General features: G+C 45.4%; 1 protein-coding gene across 3 annotated transcripts in view; it reads left to right on the top strand.

Moving 5' to 3' along the window:
* Positions 1-20674, top strand: part of miga1 (mitoguardin 1) — a 90432-nt gene that overhangs the window by 15303 nt on the left and 54455 nt on the right. For all 3 annotated transcript variants that reach the window (XM_041207531.1, XM_041207533.1, XM_041207532.1), the window contains exons 5-7: positions 2212-2341; positions 3683-3819; positions 9983-10106. In XM_041207531.1, the coding sequence (XP_041063465.1) occupies positions 2212-2341; positions 3683-3819; positions 9983-10106 (391 nt within the window). The remainder of the gene's footprint in view (positions 1-2211; positions 2342-3682; positions 3820-9982; positions 10107-20674) is intronic.

The following is a 20674-nucleotide window of genomic DNA, read 5'->3' on the forward strand; positions in this document are numbered from 1 at the left end:
ATTTAGTAAAGCTTCCCATCTCCACTACATTTTTTCAACCTCTGGTTTGCCCACTGGTTTACACATTTCATGCCTGGCCACTCAAAACTCTTTAAGACAACTAGTAGGAAAGAATTTAGCTCTTTTCTCTGGAAAAGCAAAGGAGGCCTGGTAGTGGCCTTACTGTGAAGGGGTTCGATAGCGTGGATGTGGAGAAGTTAGTGGGTGAATACAGAAATAGATATGTATATAAAACAAAACTACTGACAGACCAGTAAAGAACGGAGGAAGAATTTCATTATATATGGAGTGGTGTGAATACAGAACTCGCTGCTGCTTGGAGTGATTGAAGCAGATTGGCATATTCAAGGGAAGGTTTAATGCAGGTGTGAGGGAGAAGTGAATAGAGGGATACAAGAGACAACAACAATAACTTGCATTTATATCTCACCTTTGACATATTGAAAAGCCCCAGGCAGAAGTTGGTACCAGGCCACATAATGAGATATTAGGGCAGATGGTCAAGAGCTTGGGCAAGGAGGGAGGTTCTAAGGAATGTCATAAAGTAAGAGAGATGGAGGGAATTCCAGGGCTTGGGGCCCAGGCAGCTGAAGGCACAGCTGCCAATGGTTGAGTGATTAAAATCGGAGATGCATGACAGGCCAGAATTGGAAGAACACAGAGATCTGGGAGGATTGTTGGGCTGGAGAAGGCTACAGAGATAGGGAGGGGGAGGGACTGGAGATCAAGGGCGAGAATTTTAAAATTGGTTTGTTGCTTGACTAGGAGCCAATGAAGGTCAACAACAGCAGGGTGAGATGTGGTAATTGGAATGGGAGGAGGTTCATGTAAAGTATTAACAACAGAACAGATCAGTAAGGCAGAAAGGCCTCTTGCTGTGCTGTAGAGTCTATGAAACAACACAGAGTTACGGGGTTCTCTCAGGTCTGTAACAATATAAATTCCATGGATGTCTTGGGTCAGTTGCCAAGTTTATGAACAAATTGGCAACATGTTCCTCCTACTCCTCTTTGTATTTAACAGTGAACTTCCTCCCACAATTATCATCAGCCCACTGACTCTCCCCCCCTCCCCTCCCCCCCACCACCACCACACTTCATCCACCAACAAAATAAACAAGAAAAGTGGCTAAGTGCAGCCTCAGGGAAATTGCTGACAGTTTTAAAAATGTTAAAAATAGGAAAAAAGTCCTTAACACATCCCCCTCATGTCACATGAGATGGGACATGTTCATAAATTACACTAAAACTTTATTAAACTTTTTAAATCCCTACATGAAACCTCATCCTGCCGCTGGATGAGGTTTCATGTTTTTCCTAGTTGCCACCGGGGCTCCTGGCCTGACTGACAGCCTTAAGGTTGGACGGGCAGGTCCTTTAATTGTTTCAATGATCCTGTCGAGGGCCTCAATTGGCCATTGACAGGTTGGCGGGCGCACAGCTGATTTTGCAGTGGGCCCGCCTTCCTGAAAATTTAAATGGGGCACGGTGACATTGGGGGTTCTGCCCGACGTCATCCTGCATCATTTTACATGTCAGCGAGTGGGCCCCGCCCCCTGATCGCCGACAGCAAAATTCAGCCCACTGTTTCTAAACTTCACCTGGCTAGGTGACCCATTTCACCCCTTCTTTGAAAACAATCTCATCAGGTTCATTTAAAAATGCAAATGTCCTTTTACACCTTACATTCTAAACTTCCCCCATGTTTACCATGTTTACATCAAAGCCTTCAGACCAGCTGCCTTTAATCTAATTAAATCTCACATACAGACACAGATACCACTATTTTATAACAAATTCCAATAACGTTATGAGAATTATTATATCTTCCTGACACTTTTACATCGTTTTAGAGCCCTGAAATTGTGTGAGTCTGTTCGAGTGTGAGTCTCACTTCATGGGAACCCGAGTTCCACTGGCCCTGAATTTTCAAAGAGGAAACCTGCTTTTCTGTCGCAACTTTCACATCTTCAGGACATCCTGAAACACTTCACAGTCGACAAGTTATTTAATATTTATCACTGTGACTGTTATTTTGAGGGAAACACAATTTGCACACATCAAGGTCCCCCAGACAGCAGTGAGACAAGTTGCCATTGACTGACCTCTTTCATTTGCTGTTTCAGGGAGGCAGGTTATTTTTTTTAACAGTTACAGAGTTACAGAAGTGGAAAGTGATTTAAGCTGTTGCACCTTTTGTTTCTGTACCCAGGCTCGGAGTGTGAACTCTTCCCACAGTTGTGTGTGTGCTGCGTCTAACTTGTGGGACAAAGTTGCTGAAGATAATGATGTCAACCTGGTTAATGTGCCGGTGACTACTCCTGAAAACTTGTATCTGATGGGTATGTGACGGGAGAATAAAACAGAGAATTGTAATTGTGTGAAATGGAAGACTGAGTAGTTTAAAGAAAGAAAGAACATAAGAGATGGGATCAGGTGCAGACTATACAGCCCATCAAGCCTGCTCCGCCATTCAACGTGATCATGGCTGATCTTGGGCTTCAGCTCCACTTTCTTGCCCACTCCCCAAATCGCTTGATTCCCTGAGACACCAAAAATCTGCCTATCCCAGCCTCAAATGTATTCAACACTGGAGCAATCACAACCCTCTGGGTCAGAGGATTCTAAAGATTCACAACCCTTTGAGTGAAGAAATTTCTCCTCATCTCAGTCCTGAATGATCGGCCCCTTACCCTGAGACTGTTACCCCACGTTTTAGATTCCCCGAATCTAGTGGGAACAATCTCTCAGCGTCTACCCTGTTGAGCCCCTTCAGAATCTGTATCTTTCAATGGGATCGCCTCTCATTATTCTAAACTCAGAGCATATCAACCCAATTTACCCAGCCTCTCATCCCAAGTACCAATCCAGTGAACCTTGCTCAAACTTGCATTTATGTAGCACCCTTAGTGACATCCCAAAGCGCTTCACAGCCAATGAAGTGTCGCCACCTTTGCGAAGTAGGGAATTGGAACGATTAACGTGTGTACAGCAAGATCCCAACAATAGCAATTTGATTGCAAAGGCAATCATCTGTTTTTGGTGATGTTGGTTGAAGAACAAATACTGGCAAGGACACTGGGAGAATTTCCCAGCTCTTCTTCGACTAATGCTGCAGGATCCTTCATGTCTACCTGAAAGCTTACAAGTGTACAAGATTATGAAGGGCATGGACAGGGTGGATAGGGAGCAGCTGTTCCCCTTAGTTGAAGGGTCAGTCGCAAGGGGACACAAGTTCAAGGTGAGGGGCAGGAGGTTTAGGGGGGATGTGAGGAAAAAGCTTTTTACCCAGAGGGTGGTGACGGTCTGGAATGCGCTGCCTGGGAGGGTGGTGGAGGCGGGTTGCCTCACATCCTCTAAAAAGCACTTGGATGAGCACTTGGCACGTCATAACATTCAAGGCTATGGGCCAAGTGTTGGTAAATGGGATTAGGGAGGTCGGTCAGGTGTTTCTCATGTGTTGGTGCAGACTTAATGGGCCGAAGGGCCTTTTCTGCTCTGTGTGACTCTGAGAGAGGGAAGCCAGGGCCTCAGTTTAATAACTGGTCTGCAAACCGTGCAAATATAGATGAAAGTTTTCCCTCTCTGATATCTGCAGTTTTATTTTGTAAATCTCTCCATGATTCGTGCCAATGACAAAGATTGTCATGTTGCTGTTACCTCTGACTCTCGCCCCTGTGCAGGTATGGAACTGTTTGAGGAGGCACTCCAGCGCTGGGAGCAGGCTTTGACCTTCCGCAGCAGGCAGGCAGAGGATGAGGCGAACTGCACTGCTGTTAAACTGGGGGCAGGAGACGCAATTGCGGAAGAAACGGTGGAGGTAAGGCTTAACAATGAGAAGGTGACATAAAACATTAACATGGAACGCTGGGCAATCCAGGGTTACTCAGCGCTGGAGAATTTTGGAGCAAGACAGCATGATGAAAGAATTTGTATTTATGTCACACCTTTCACAACCTTGAGATGCCCCAAAGCACAGCCAATGAAGTACTTTTCAAATGTAGTCACTATTGTAATGCAGAAAATGCGGCAGTCAAATGGGGCACGGCAAGCTCCCACAAATAGGGATGCGATAATGACTGGAATGCGGTACTGATTTTCATTGAGAGAGGACAATTGTTCAGGAAACTGGGGAGGACTGGCCTGATTTTGGGATCTTTTACATCCACCGGATTCAATATCTGATCCAAAAGATGGCACCTTCGACAGTGCAGCACTGCTTCAGTATGGCACTGGAGTGCCAGCCTAGTATTTGTGCTCAAGTTTCTTGAGTGGTACTTAAATCCAAAACCTTCTCACTCTATGGTGAGAGTGCTCCCTTTCGAGCCACAGTGGACACTGGAGTTGGATATCATTTAGGCTGATTACAATGTGAGCTCCATAGCTGGACAAGTACTCAAGAATGTTTGGTTTTTTTTGGACTTTGCCAGTTGTTAGTTAAAGATGCTGTGAATTAATCTGCATGCTTTTTGAAGTATGGTCACATCTTATTAATCCCTTCAGTAGGTAACTGATGAAGGATGCCAATAGATACTGTAATGATCTTGTACAGACCAATAACATTTAAAAGGAAATTTGAACTTCCAGTTAATAGCTGAGGAATTGAAGGAAATTTGTGTTAGTGAGAAGGTTGTATTGGAGAAATTGATGGGACTGAAGGTTGATAAGTTCCCAGGACCTGATATTCTACATCCTGGAGTGTTGAAAGAGGTAGCTATGGAGATAATGGATTCATTGCTGATCATCTTCCAAAATTCTATAGATCCTGGATTGGTTCCTGCAGAGCAAATGTCACCCCACTACTTAAGAAGGGAGGGAGAGAGAAAACAGGGAACTACAGACCTGTTAGCCTTACATCAGCAGTAGGGAAAATGCTAGAATCTATTATAAAGGGCGTGATACTTGGATAATAATGATCTAATTGGGCATCGTCAACATTGATTTATGAAAGGGAGATTATGTTTGACGAACCTGTTGGAGATTTTGAGGATGTTACTTCAGAATTGATAAAGAGGAGATGGTGGATATGGTATACTTGGATTTTCAGAAGAATTTTGATAAAACCCCTCACAGGAGGTTAGCAAAATTGGAAGTGACATAATGGCATGGATTATGGATTGGTTAACAGGCAGAAAACAGAGAATAGGAATAAACAGGCCAATCTCTCATTGACAGGCTGTGACTGGTGGGGTACCGCAAAGATCTGTACTTGGGCCCCAGCTGTTCACAATATATATCAATGGTTTGGATGTGGGGATCAAATGTTATATTTCCAAGTTCGTTGATGACACAAAGCTAGGTGGGAATGTATGTTGTGAGGAAGATGCAAAGTGGCTTCAAGAGGACCTGCACAGACTTAGTGAGTGGGCAAGAACATGGCAGATTGAATATAATGTGGAAAAATGTGAAGTGATCCACTTTGGTAGGAGGAACTGAGGTGCAGAGTATTTCTTAAATGGTGAGAGATTAGAAAGTGTTGATATACAAAGGGATCTGGGTGTCCTCATCAGTAAGTCACTAAAGGCTAACGTACAGGTGCAGCAAGCAATTAGGAAGGCTAATGGTATGTTAGCCTTTATTGCAAGAGGATTTGAATACAGGACTAGTGAAGCCTTGCTTCAATTGTATAGAACCTTGGTCAGACCGTACCTGGAATACAGTTTTGGTCCCCTTACCTTAGAAAGGATATTATTGCTATAGAGGGAGCGTAACGAAGGTTCACCAGACTTGTTCCTGGGAGTATGGGACTGTCCTCTGAAGAGAGATCGGGGAAACTGGGCTTGTATTCTCTAGAGTTTACTCAGAGGGTTGTGAATCTTTGGAGTTCTCTACCCCTGAAGGCTGTGGAAGCTTAGTCAATGAGTATTTTTAAAGCAGAGATTGACGGGTTTCTAAATACCAATGACATAAAGGGATATGGGGATAGTGTGGGGGATAAAGGCATAGATGTGGATGATCAGCCATGATCGTATTGAATGGCAGAACAGGCTCATTGGGCTGAATGGCCTACTCCTGCTCCTATGTTCCTCCCCATGACAACATGAAACGTTGTATCTAATTAGGGAGTTGAGGTCAAGACTAGCTATCATCTTAGAAGTAAAGGGACAGTTTACAGCATAATTGTTTACAGCTCGGTACCTTCAACACCTTTCTGGGACTTTGGGAGACTACTCATTATAAATTCAGACAAATTCATTATCTTTAAGCATAAATACTTTGCACCTTTTTCTCAGTAAAATCATCTAAGTCTTCCTTTGATCTCTAAAAATCAATCTACCCAGGCTTACTGTCGAGCAGATTGCAGAACAGGTCATATGATCCCCTTCATTTACCCAGAATTTAAAACTGCAGGTGCAAAATATAATAATCTTACAAACTATATAATTGTGCCAATAATTACTAAAGGCTAAATATTCCCCCGTTGGGGGCGAAGTTGAAGGGTGGGCACGCACAGGCGCACTTCTGATCAGCGCCCCCAACTGATCAGCGCCAATTAAGGCCTGCCCAATGTGACGTCTGCACAGAAGTGATTCCCAAAATCGAGAGAGCGCTCTTTCGCGCATGCGCACAAAAGAGCGTACTCATCTCCCTGAGGCTAAGTGCAGCCTCAGGGAGATCGGCTCTAAATGTTACAAACCTAAAAATAGAAAAATAAAATTTCCCTAACATGTCCTCTCGTGACAATGTCACATAATGTCCATAATTTTTACAAAAACCTTTAGAAACCTACATGAAATTTCATCCCGCCTGTGGATGGGGTTTCATGCTTTTTCTACTTTGCACCGGGGCTCCTGGCCTGCCCACCAACCTTAAGGTTGGACAGGCAGGTCCTTTAATTGTTTAATCGACTCTGTCAATGGCCTCAATTGGCCATTGACAGGTCGGCGGGCGGACAGCTGATTTTGCTGCGCCCCCGCCTTCCTGAAAATTTAAATGGGGCGCGGTGACATCGGGAGTTCCCGACGACATCGTCGCGCATCATTTTATGCATCGTGGAGCGGGCCCTGCCCCCGCTCGCCAACGCGTAAAATCCTGCCCTAAGATTTTCACACAGCATTTAACAATGTGAGGCTTCTTGACAAAATTAAGGCTTGTTGACAAATGAGCAAACTGGTTTGAAAATTTGTTAAACTTTAAAAAAGAAAGACTTGCATTTCTATAGCACCTTCCATGAGGTCAGGATGTCTCGAAGTGCTTTACAGCCAATGTAGAGCTTTGGAAAAGGGCAGCAGATGCACGGAACACCACCGCCTGCAAATTCCCCTCCAAACCACTCACCATCCTGACTATATCGCCGTTCCTTCTCTGTCGCTGGATCACAATCCTGGAACTCCCTCACTAACAGCACTCCGGGTGTACCTACGCCACATAGACTGAAATGGTTCAAGGAGGTGGCTCACCACCACCTTGTCAAGGGCAGTTAGGGCTGAGCCAGCAATGCCCACATCCTGTCGACAAATAAATAAAAAATGTCTCGTGTTTGCACTTTTCATAAATAATTGAACATGGAATTTCTGGTATTATAATATTTACTTATAATTTGAAGCTGCGTGGAGAATAAATGGATTTTAATGTGGATAAGTGAAAGGCAACGCGTATTTGGAACAGGAAAATGAAGCCAAGATACAATGTACAGGACCCATTAGCAAGAGCGGGAAAGAGCACTTAGATACAATTATTGGCTGTGTCTTGAATCTGTTACCAAAAAGGCTGATCTGGGCACATATTTAAATGTCAAAGTAAGTTACGTTATGAATTAAGGTTGTCTCACATATTGTATACAGTATCCCAACCTCACAAAGGCATTGATCCATGGAGGCTTTCATAAAAGGGAAAAGAAAGAAAGACTTTGCATTTATAGAGCACTTCCCTTAATCGTGTCATTGGTCATGTCAAAGTGTTTTATAGCCAATTAAGTACTCGAAAGTGTTGTAACTGTGGTAATGAGGAAACACAGCAGCCAATTTGTGCACAGAAGCTCCTACAAACAGCGGTGAGATAAATGACAAGTTAATTTGTTTTTAGTTAGGTTAGTGTTAGAGCCAGAGTTGGCTTGTAAAGGGCATGTCATGTCAAACTAAGGTAGTTGCATTTTATTTTGAAGAGGTAACTAACATGGTAGATCTGGGAGTGTCTATGGATATTAATTATATGGACTTCTGGAAGGCCTTCAATAAGGTCCCGCTCGAGTGACTGTTACCAAAAATGAAACTGGTTGGAATTGGAGGCAACCTATTGACATGGATAAGGAATTGGTCAGGAGGTAGGAGAGAGAGCTGGGATAATGAGTAAGCACTCCACCTGGCAGGATGTGATAAGCGTAGTCCGCCAAGGGTCTATAAGGGGCCTCAGCTTTTCACTGTCCTTATGAATGATTTAGGTTAAGAAATAAAGAGCCTTATATTCAAGTTTGCTGAACATGCTAAGCTAAGTGGCAGAGTAACTGGTGTAAAAGAGATCAGAAGGTTACAAAGGGACACTGATAGATTAAATGGTTGGGCAATTCTGTGGTAGATGGAATTCAGTGTGGGGACCAAAGAAAGATTGGATGTTGTACTTTCTAAATTGTAAAATGTTAGGGACCGTAAAGAAGTGGAGTGATTTAGGGCTCCCTGTAGAGAAATCGCTAAAAGCTAGAGGACGGATACAAAAATTAACTAGGCTATTGGAGCATTAGCCGTTTTCTCAAAGGGGTAGAAAACAAAGTGGCGGTAGTTATGCTAGACTTACATCATTAAGCTCTGGTTAGACTGTATCTGAAGTAATTGTGCTCGGTTCCAGGCACCACACCTCAGAAAGATATATTGGGCTTGGGGTGGGTGCAGCATAGATTCACCAGAATGATACCAGGGCAAAAAGGGCTAAATAAGGAAGCCAGATTGCATAGCTTGTATTCCTTTGAATAAGGGTTAATCTAACTGAGTGTTCAAGATTATTAAAGGATTGATGGGGTAGATAGAGAGAAATTATTTCCTTGGTGGGGGGAGTCCACGACAATGGGACTAAACCTTAAATTGGAACTAGGCCATTCAGGGGTGATATCAGGAAGCATTTCTTCACACAAAGGGTAGTGCAAATTTGGAACTCTCTTTCCTATGATTGAAGGATAAATATTGAACAGGACCCTGGGGAGAACTCCAGTGTTCTTCTTTGGAATAGTGCTTTTGGATCTTTTATGTCCTCCTCAGAAGGCAGCGGGGGGGCTTCAGTTTAACATCTCACCTCTCAGTGTGCAGGACCCCCCACAGTACCGCACTGAAGTTGCATAGAACCTTGGTGAGGCCACAGCTGGAGTACTGTGTGCAGTTCTGGTGGCCACATTATAGGAAGGATGTGATTGCACTGGAGGGGGTGCAGAGGAGATTCACCAGGATGTTGCCTGGGATGAAACATTTATGTTATGAAGAGAGGTTGGATAGACTTGGGTTGTTTTCGTTGGAGCAGGGAAGACTGAAGGGAGACCTGATCGAGGTGTACAAGATTATGAGGGGCATGGACAGGGTAGGTAGGGAGCAGCTGTTCCCCTTAGTTGAAGGGTCAGTCACAAGGGGGCATAAGTTCAAGGTGAGGGGCAGGAGGTTTAGGGGGGATGTGTGGAAAAACTTCTTTACCCAGAGGGTGGTGACGGTCTGGAACGTGCTGCCTGGGAGGGTGGGGGAGGCGGGTTGCCTCACATCCTTTAAAAAGTACCTGGATGAGCACTTGGCACGTCATAACATTCAAGGCTATGGGCCAAGTGCTGGTAAATGGGATTAGGTAGGTAGGTCAGGTGTTTCTCACGTGCTGGTGCAGACTCGATGGGCTGAAGGGCCTCTTCTGCACTGTGTGAATCTGCGAACTGTCAACCTGGATTATGAGCTCAAGACAGTGGATTGGAGATTGAAGTTGCAACCTGCCATTAAATAACTTGATTTACAGGGCGCATTCTAGAAGGACAGTATTGTTCTGTGGGTAATAAATCTGTCTCTTCTTGCCTTGAATAGGATATCATTAGTGCGGAATTCATACACAAGCTGGAGTCGTTGCTTCAGAGGGCTTATCGTCTACAGGAGGAGTTTGAAGCCACTCTGGGTGCATCTGACCCAACTTCTCTTGCAAATGACATTGGTGAGTCTGTGCTTGTGTAGTTTACTTGTATAATCCACTGCTTGTCTGTGCAATTGAAAAAGTACGACAGCACTATTCTAATGCATTCCTGTCTGGCCTCCCATCTTCCTTTATTCTTTCATGGGATGTGGGTGTCGCTGATAGGGCCAGCATTTATTGCCCACCCCAAATTGCTCTTGAACTAGCTCGCTCAGCCACTGCATAGGGCAGATAAGAGACAACCGCATTGCTGTGGGTTTGGAGTCACGCGTAGGCTAGACCAGATAAGGACAGCAGATTCACTTCCCTAACGGTCACTAATGAACCAGATGGGTTTTTACAACAATCAGTAATAATTGTCATGGTCACTGTTACTGAGACTAGCCTTATATTCCAGATTTTATTAATTGAATTTAAATTCCACTAGCTGCCGTGATGGGATTTGAACCCATTTCCCCAGAGCATTAACCTGGGCCTCTGGACTACTAGTCCAGCGATATTACCACTATGCTACCTAAATTGGTCCCGACGTGGCATAGGCTGATTTTTAAAAAATTTTCGTTCGTTTTCAAATCCCTCCATGTCCTCACTGGCCTCACTATCTCTGTAAGTTCCTCCAACCCTCCCATTGTCCAAGACTTCTGCATCCTTCCAATTCTGGCCTCTTGTGAATCCCTGATCCTTCATTATAACATTAGCGGTCATGTCTTTAGTTGTCTAGACCCTACACTCTGGGATTATCTCCCTAAACTTCTGTGCCTCTTTACCAATCTCTCATGCTTGAAGTCACTCCTTAAAACTGAACTCTTTGACCAACCTTTTGATCAACTGCCATAATATCTCCTTATGTGGCTTGGTGTCACATTTTGTCCGGTTTTGCTCCTGTGAACTGCCTTAGTAATTTTTACTGTGTAAAGGTACTGTATAAAAATAAGTTGTAGCTGATATTACATGTGAACTTAACAGCAAGTCGTGAAAAATATATCCAAAACTCAGGACCTTCCAAAAATGCAAAGTAAAATGGTCTATGCAATATCATCATCATTTACATGTCGCACTTTTATTTGATAATTGAATGCACCTACTCACTCCCTCGGGGGCCAGTGACTCCTCTAGGCCAATTCCCCGGCCTTTGATGGATTGCTTTGCATTGTTCCTCCTGAAGGCAATAGTTCAGACTGGGGTTGCGGTCCCTCTCCTACTCATGCTTGTCACCAGCCTTTGGTGCCATACTGAGGAAGTGCTGCCCTGTCAGAGATGCTGTCCTGCTGATGAGACATTATTATCGAGGTACCTTCTGCCCTCTCGGGTAAAAGTATCTCACGGCACTATTGCAAAGAAGACCAGGGGATGTTCTCCTCGGTCCCCTGGCCAACATTTAGCCCTCAACTAACACCAATACAAATGGATGAAAGCACAGTATTACACAATTCCAGCATCTGCACTAATGGAAAATGTTGGAAACGTTGGCTAGATCAGGCAGCATAAGTGGAGAGAGGAACAAAGCTAATGTTTTTGGTCCATTACATTTCATCAAAACAGGTGATATGTTCATTTATTCATCACTGTTTGTGGGATCTTGCTGTGTGCACATTGGCTGCATAGGAACAGAAGTTCCCCCGGCCATTCATTTGGATCCCAGGTGGTTTTTACCTTGGCTCCATTCACCTCTCTTGGTTCCGCTTCCCTTGCATAACAGTCATTTCTTGATCTTGAGTTTTCAAATTTTCAATCGGTTCCCAGCCTCGGTTGCTTTTCGTGGGAGCGAATTCCCGATTTTCAGCAATGGCCAAATGTCAAGTAGTTCACTGGCTGTAAAGCACCTTTGCTGCCGTTGAGGTGATGAAAGGCACTATAGTCTTTCTTTCCTTTGTCTCTCTCTCTCTCTCTCTCTTTGTCAGTTTATTGAAGAAAAGCACCTACAGCTCACCAGAGGGCAGCAGTTATCCCAACTCATCAGACTGATGACATTGCATAATGGCTCAGTCTCCGGGGAATGGAGGAGGGGCGGGGTAAAGGAGCCATATTTAGGTACTGGCTGCCTGCCTTGCATTTTTCCCTGTCACCTGCTGTTTAAGCTCTGTAGACGGGTTGCAGGCTACAAACCCTACATGCCTCACTGTGCGAGACCATGGAGACTGACTCAGGTTTATTATTTATGGGCCTATGACGAGAGCTCCAGCTGCTGCCTTGTCAGTTTTACTTCGTTCTTTCCAATTCCCAATGGAACTTATAATCTGGCGTTAATGGAAAGAAAGAAAATCTTGCATTTATATAGCGCCCTTTGTGCCCTCGGGATGTCCTTTACAGCCAATGACAAACTTTTTTGAAGTGTAGTCACCGTTGTAATGCCGAAAATGCCACAGAAATTTGCATACAGTGAGGTTCCAGAAATGGTAACCTAATAACGACCAGTATTTAGGTACTGACCAGGATGCTGGGGAGAGTTTCCCTGCACCTCTTTGTAATAGTGTCGTTGGATCTTTTATGACTGCGATTACAAGCCCATGGTTGCAGCATTTAACAACCTAATCGCTAAGGATACGGGTCTCCGGAAATGGAATTAAATGCAGAGCAACTTAAACGACTAAGGTGCAAACTGGGAAGCAGGGCCAGTTTCATCCAGTACTATTCTCCTCGTTTAAAAAGAAAAGAATATTATATTTACGTTATGTCTTTCACAACCTTAAGAACATAAGGAACGGGAGCAGGAGTAGGCCATTCAGCCCCTTGAGCATGATCCACCATTCAATAAGATTATGGCTGGTCTGATTGTGACCTTAACTCCACTTTCCTGCCTGTCCCCGATAACCCTTGTGTAGTAACTGAAGGTATAGCCTCTCCTGCTGTCTATCAGGGGGTCACGTGATGTTCTTGGAGGCTCTGACCAATGAACCTAAAAGCTGGATATTGCTGATGAGAGTCCCGATCAAACATGCAGCATCTGAAAAGCTCTCTGTAATAAAGTTTGCCTGTTTCTTGTTGAAACCTGTCCGGTACGCCACGTTATTACATTTGGCGACGAAGGTAAAGTAGCTCCTACGCTGCACCTCGCCTGGTTAACGTTAGTCCATCGAACCTTAAGAAAAAGAGAAAACTACTCACCAGTCATGCTGCTCTTCAGCAGAATTGATCCTTACGATGGGGCCATGGAAGACTGGAGCCAGTGTCTAGAGCCCCTTGGTTTTTATTTCGTAGTGAACTAAATTACCACATAGGAAAAACAGAAAGCAATCCTCTTGAGTGTATGTGGTAGCAAGACATACAATCTCAGGTGTGGTCTGACGGCCCTGTATGCATCCAATTCTAAGTCCTTTAATGAATTAGTGGACCTCGTGGAAATGCATTACCAGCCGAAGCCAACTGTAATAATGCAAAGGTTTAAGTTTAATTCTAGAGTTAGGGACCCGGGAGAGTTCATCACAACCTATGTAGCGAAGCTAAAGCAGTTGTCAGAACACTGCGACTTCGGAGACACACTCAATGATATGCTGCGGGACCGGTTAGTTTGTGGAGTTCAGGATGACGCCGCCCAGTGCCACTTACTCACAGAGATCGAGATCGACCTGAAGCACACCCTGGAAATGTCGCTCTCCATGGAAAGTGCTGCGAGAGACTCGCAGGCTTTGCAACACGTACGACATGGCGCTGTTTTTCATGTGGGGCAGGAACCTACCACCAGGCGTAGCGCAAAAACCAGACCCACAGCATCGAAGCGAGTGGCAACGTTCACTGTTAGAAACATGAAAAGACCAAGTAGAAACACTTCAGCAGCGACTCCAAGATTAATTTGTTATGGATGTGGGGGTGACAATAGACTGGACACCTGCACATTCAAGGAGGCAGAACGCCATTACTGCCATAAGAAAGGTCACGCAGTAAGGCAATGCAGGGCGAAGTCAAAACAGCCCATAGAGCAGCAAACCAACATGACTGAATTAAAGAATACAGCAGAACCTGAAGCTGCCGACACCGACATTTATTCCCTGTATAACATCACCACTGTAAAAACCAAACCCATCACTGTCACAGTCCAAGTGAATGGGAATCCACTAATAATGGAAGTAGACACGGGAGCCTCGACCACAGTGGAGGAAAAGCACACATTTAAATACCTAAATGAAGGTACCCAACCTCTGAATCTGGAGCGGACAATCGCTAAATTGAAGACATACACTGGAGAATGTATACAGGTAAAGGGCATTGCTACAGTACCAGTGTCTTATAGGCAACAGATAACCCAGCTGCCTGTGATAATAGTGACAGGAGAAGGACCCAGTCTTCTGCACCAAGACTGGTTATAGAAAATCAAGCTTGACTGGACTGAGATATTTCATCTGAAAGCATGAGGAGTTCCTGAGCTGCTAAGGAAATACGACAGTGTATTTCGGGATGAATTAGGGAAGTTTGAAGGCTGGCACGCAAAAATATATGTGGACCCTCAGGCGACACCATGGGCAGAATGTTCACCTCTGTGGGCGGACGCACACACCCGACCCACTCAAGCGTGAAATGACGTCAGATGAGCGTCCCGACATCAACGCGCAGTCACGCGATAGTGCACAGAAATCGGCAGCGCGCCCTCCGACAATTAGAAGGTCTATTAAGGCCATTAAAGTATTAAATTAACTTAAATTTTTCGCATCCATGGGGCGGGACGAGGTTTCCAACGTCAAATAAAAATAAAATAAAATTTCATTCATGACATGTCCCGACGACAGAGTCACCTGAGGGGACATGTTGTATAACATCTCTAAAATCTTTATTTCTACTTTTTTAAAAAAACTCTTCATTTCTCAGGCAGATTTTCAAGCGCTCGCTCACGTGCACGTGTGAAGTTCCCCGCTTGCCCCGCTCGCCCTCCTCCCCCGCCCACACAGACAGCGCTGATCACTGCCGCTCGCGTGTCACGCTGGGTAGGCCTTAACTGGTCCGCCAGAGTGGAATCGCGGTCCGGCCACGATTGCGGGCTGGGGGGAGGGGGGGGCGGGGTGGGGGGGTGGTTAGCTTCCCAACCACCACCGCTCGCCTCTGCCGAGCCCACACGACAAGGGCAAAATTCTGCCCCATGTTTCTTTAAGGCCAGGCCTGTGCCTTATGCGTTGAAGGGGAAGGTGGATGCGCAACTGTGCCGGTTAGAAAAGCTGGACATTATCCAACCTGTCCAATTCTCGGAATGGGCAGCACCCCTGGCTCCAATGGTTAAGCCTGACCAAACCATACGCATTTGTGGGGACTATAAATTTAACGTAAGCAAGATAGCCGAACTAATAGTACCCCATTCCAAGGATAGACAACTTAAATGCAAAGCTAGCTGGAGGCAAATCCTATACAAAATTGGATATGAGCCATGCCTACCAACAATTAGAGCTGGATAGCACATCTAGAGGATATGAGACTATCAACACACACAAGAGTCTTTATCAGTACACTCACCTACCCTTTGGAGTATCGTCTGCATGTGCAATCTTTCAAAGGACAATGGAGAGTCTTTTGCAAGGACTTCCCTCAATGGTAGTATACCTAGATGATGCTCTGATCACAGGGTCAACTGAAACCGAACACTTGGTCAACCTGGAGGAGGTGCTAAGAAGATTCATGGAAGCTGGCGTATGATTAGAGAAAGAGAAATGTACATTTCAAGTGCCAGAAGTTACTTATTGGGTCACAGGGTGGACGCCATGGGTTTGCATCTGGTAGAAGAGAAAGTTCAGACAATAAAGGATGCTCCCTCACCGCCCAGTGTAACCGAACTGGGTATGATCAATTACTATAGCCAATTCTTGCCAAACTTATCAACTGTGTGGGCACCGTTACACTTGTTAAAAAAAGAATCACCGTTGGTTGTGGAATTCACTATGGGAAGAAGCCTTTGTGAAAGTAAAGAAACTGTTGCATTTGTCGTGTTTATTGCTACACTACAACCCATTGAAAGAGTTGGTATTAACATGTGATGCTTTTCCTTATGGGGTAGGAGCTGTGTTATCACATAGAATGGAAAATGGATCAGAAAGGCCCACTGGCCATGCCTCAAGAGCCCTCTCCACGGCCGAGAAGGGTTTTCCCAGCTAGAAAAGGAAGATTTATCGATGATATTCAGAGTGAAGAAATCCCACCAGTGCCTACATGGACGACATTTTACCATTGTGTCGGACCATAAGCCATTAATGGGTTTACTCAGTGGGGATAAGGCAGTTCTGTCAATAGCATCAGCAAGAATACAATGTTGGACTCTGATATTATCTGCATATGAATATACCTTTATGTACTGTCCTGGCCTACGCATTGCAAATGCGGATGCACCTAGTCGTCTCCCGTTACCAGATAGCATTGTACATGCCCCAGTGCCACAAGAAGTTGTGCTTGTGCTGAATTTCTTGGATTCTTCACCTGTGTGTGCAAAACAAATTAGTAATTGGATGAACAGAGATACAATATTGTTGAAAGTCAGAGACTGTTTTACAAGGATGGTCAAATTTGCCTGTATCTGAAGAGTTGAGACTGTTCCATGCCAGAAACACAGAGTTAAGCTGTAAAGATGGAATTTTGTTGTGGGGATCAAGATTTGTCATTCCATTGCAAGGTGGAGAATCACTCTTGGCAGAGCTTCACAGTGCGCATCCAGGCATATCAAAGATGAAAATATTTGCACAAAGCTATGTCTGGTGGTCAGGCATTGACAGTGACATTGAAAGTGTGGTCAAGCACTGTCTCCATTGTCAGCAACAACAGAAGTTGCCTGTTTCAGCTCTATTGCATCTGTGGGAGTAGCCTGGTCAACCCTGGGTTAGATTATATGTTGATTATGTATGTCCATTCTTAGCTACCATGTTTTTTGTTTTTGTTGACCATAAATGGATGGATGTATATGAAGTCAGATCACCGACATCAAGCACAACTATTGAGAAATTGCGTCACTATTTTAGTATACATGGCCTACCAGAAATCATTGTTTCTGATAACGGTACAGCCTTTACCAGTACAGAGTTTGAGATTCATGAATCTGAATGGAATCAGACATATTAAAACAGCCCCAACCCATCCCTCATCGAATGGTTTAGCTGAGAGAGCTGTACAAACTTTCAAATCTGGAATGAAGAGGTTATCAGAAGGTTCTCTAGAAAATGGAATTTCCCACTTTCTTCTCCATTATCATACAACGCCACATTGGACTATGGGTTTAAGACAGTCTGAATTATTGATAAAACACCGCTTACATGCAAGGTTAAGTCTGGTGTTTTCAAACTTAGAGGGGAAGGTAGAGAGGAATCAGAGTAATCAAAAATTGAATCATGATATTCATAGCAAAGCTCACAGGTTCACTGTAGGAGACACAGTGTTCGTGCAGAATCGTGGGACCTTGTTGGTTCCTGGAACCATTGTCTCAGAGACTGGTCCCTTATCCTTCCAGGTCGACTAAATCGTTCGAAAACACATGATAGAGAGACATTCCAACAACCAACTATTCCATCTGTGATTAATGTAGAACCATAAATCCTTGAGGTGACAGATCGACCTAGAATAGACATGCCCCATGTCTCTGTAAAGTTGCCAAACCCTGAACTCTCTAGTGATGTCTCATGTTGCAATTCCTGCTCATGTCGATCCTGTGGAGGAACCTCAAGTGGTAAAGCTACGCAGCTGCAACTGAGTAAGCAAAGCACCTCAGAGACTCAGGCTGAGATTTTCCATGCCTGCCGGTATTGGGCATGCTCGATGGCATGACTGGACAATATGGTGCGATCGGTTTCACGATGGCGTGAAACCAGCTTGCGATCGTTTGTTCAGCCTGCCAATGGTGGGTTGTATTTCCCGCCATCAGATATCAGGAACCTCATTGTAATACATCAGCATTTCATTATAAGGCCAGCCCGCTGGATCGTCTGCCCACACCAGCAGAAAAACACAGCGACGTGTTTCACAACAGCACATAAGCAACATGCACCTGGCGGGCTGCACTTCACTCGGGACTTCCAAGTTTTGTTTGCCTACCTTGTTTCAGTCAGCACTCACTGTCATCAGCACTAGGTTTCACAGACAGCACCACATCACTTGTAGAGGGGCTCACAGGTAGGTCTCTACCTACCAGACCAGCCATATGTGTTGGGCTGCAGGGCAAGGTTTTGCTTGGGGAAGGGGGAGAAGTGGCCTCAGGCAAGGGAAGAGGCTGCAGGGCGAGGGCTGTACTGGGGAAGGGGGGTATCCCAGGGTGTGTGTGGGGGCACATGTTGATCTGCACAAGTGGCCTCATGATGGTAATGCCTGAGGACATAGTCTCCAGAGGAGATGAAGCCAGATGAACATGTCAGGGTATTTGTGTGAGAATGGGTGGTGATGTTCCTTGAGCTGGCAGTGAGTAAGAAGCCAGTGAATGTGTGGTGGGCTTGAGTGTGTGAGTTTAGAGTAATGAGATGGTTGCCATACCCTGGCTGCAGGAATGAGATCATTCATCCTCTGTCTGCAATGGATGGTCAACCTCTTGTGTGCAGCATTGGCACTGACCACCACTGCCACCAACTCCCATGCTCGATTAGTGATGCCGCTGCCCATCCTGCAGCCAGAGCGGGGGCAGGCCTCCACGATGTCCAAATGGCATTCCAGTCATGACTCATTAAACCTGGGGGCTGCAGTCTTTTTGCCTTTCGTGGACATCTTCCCTGCAGCAGTCATGGGCTGGAAGGACTGAGATGTGTGCTCGTGGCTGGACTTTAAATATGGCGCCCGGCGTGATGAAGCAGAAAGGTGATGGTGTGGCGGGTGAATGAGAGCCCGTGCACCTTGGAAATGGTGTAATTCCTGGGAATGCGTAAGTAATGCGGTGGGTTTGGGATGATACAGCCTGAAAATCTCCTTCGTGGCCGGCGAGTGAAACATCATTTTACCCACCCGATGCCACACTTAGTGCAAATCTAGGACGATTCTGCCCTTAATCTTTAATCACCCGAAGTTGTGTGTATATATAATATGTTGTTGGATATTCAAATGTTCTCTGTAAGTAGAAACTGTAAAACAAAATGTAGTAACTGAAGGTATAGCCTCTCCTGCTGTCTATCAGGGGTCATGTGATGTTCTTGGAGGCTCCAACCAATGATCCCTAAGAGCAGGGGTTGGGTCTTCCTGACCAAAATCTTGATCGAACGTGTAGCATCTGGAAAGCTCTCTGTAAGAACGTTTATCGCTTTCTTGTTGAAAATTGTCCGGTCCGTCAAGTCATTTCACTTTCACTCCCTTGTCAATCAAAAATCTGTCTAACTCAGCCGTGAATGTATTCAATGACCCAGCCTCCACTGCTCTCTGGGGAAGAGAATTCCAAACACTAACGACCCTCTGAGAGAAGGAATTCCTCCTCTTCTTCATCTTAACTAGGAGGCCCCTTATTTTGAAACTGTATCCCCTAGTTCTAGATTTCCCTCATGAGAGGAAACATCCTCTCAGCATCTACCCTATCAAGCCCCTTCAGAATCTTACGGCTAGAATTTTACACTCCACACACCTCCACCCCCCCCCCCCGCCCCCACGCCGGTGTGTTCTGAGGCAGGGGAAAGGGTGGGGAGCATGAAACTGCATGGACGGGATTCCTCCGTTTGCCTGGGGTGGGCAGGGCCTCGGGCGTGAAACCCACCCTTGCCCCGGTTAAGGCCCTTAAGTGGCCACTTTATGGCCACTTAAGGGTCGTTTCCCACCCAGCCTCAATTATTTAGCTGGCGGGTGGATGATAGATCAGGGGCGGGGGGGAAAGCCAGAAATGAAGGAGTTAGTTCTTGGGTGGGAAGTTGGAGGAACTGGGTAGGAAACATTTGTTTGATTGACAGCTAAGGCCCTCTGATCTCTGTGGCCAATTTCACAATGTTTGTTGACATAACTTAAGTGGTTTCAAGTGTCTGTGGTTTGTACTTTTTGAAACTTTAGAGGGCCTGAAACATCCACACTTTTATTTGCTTGGTCCAGACTTCTATTCAAGTTATCAATGGCTTACATTTTTCTAAGCTTTCTTTTTTTTACATATTCCACTATACACTATAGTGTTCATTGGTTCTAGAAAGTATACTGTGGGTCAATGGTTTGGATGTGCCAGAGCTTGGCATAGGGGCATGAAGGGCCTAAGGTTTTGTGTAGAAGGACAGAGCTTGGCATGGAGAGTGGATGGCAGGGCAGAACTTGGCATAGGGGCATGAGGGGACATGGGGGTGGGTGGAATGACAGAGCTTGGCATGGCGGCATGAGGGGACATGGTTTGGGTGGGGCACGAAGTGGCATGGATGAGGCATGGGGAGTGTTTGGAGGGTGAAGGGGCGTGAGGGCTGGAGGGCCTTTGAGTTATTTTTCACTGGGACAAAGTCCCACAGCACCGAGGTGGACCTTTCAAACAGCCCACCTCCGCACCCAGCAGCTCCTGTGGCTGCTTCTGCACTTCTCCCAGGGCCGGCTGTTCCCGCTCCAGCTCACACAGCCAGCCCCCGGCAATAAGATCCAGCCTTTGTGGGCATTTTCTCCCGAAGCGGGCGGGCTGAGCCGGGAATATTCCCGACTCCCACTGTATGTTTCGAGGATGAAGATCCAGGCCAATGACTCTGGGATTAAGAGCCCCA

Source organism: Carcharodon carcharias, chromosome 16 (assembly GCF_017639515.1).
Source record: "Carcharodon carcharias isolate sCarCar2 chromosome 16, sCarCar2.pri, whole genome shotgun sequence".
In the NCBI taxonomy this organism is placed as follows: Eukaryota; Metazoa; Chordata; class Chondrichthyes; order Lamniformes; family Lamnidae; genus Carcharodon; species Carcharodon carcharias.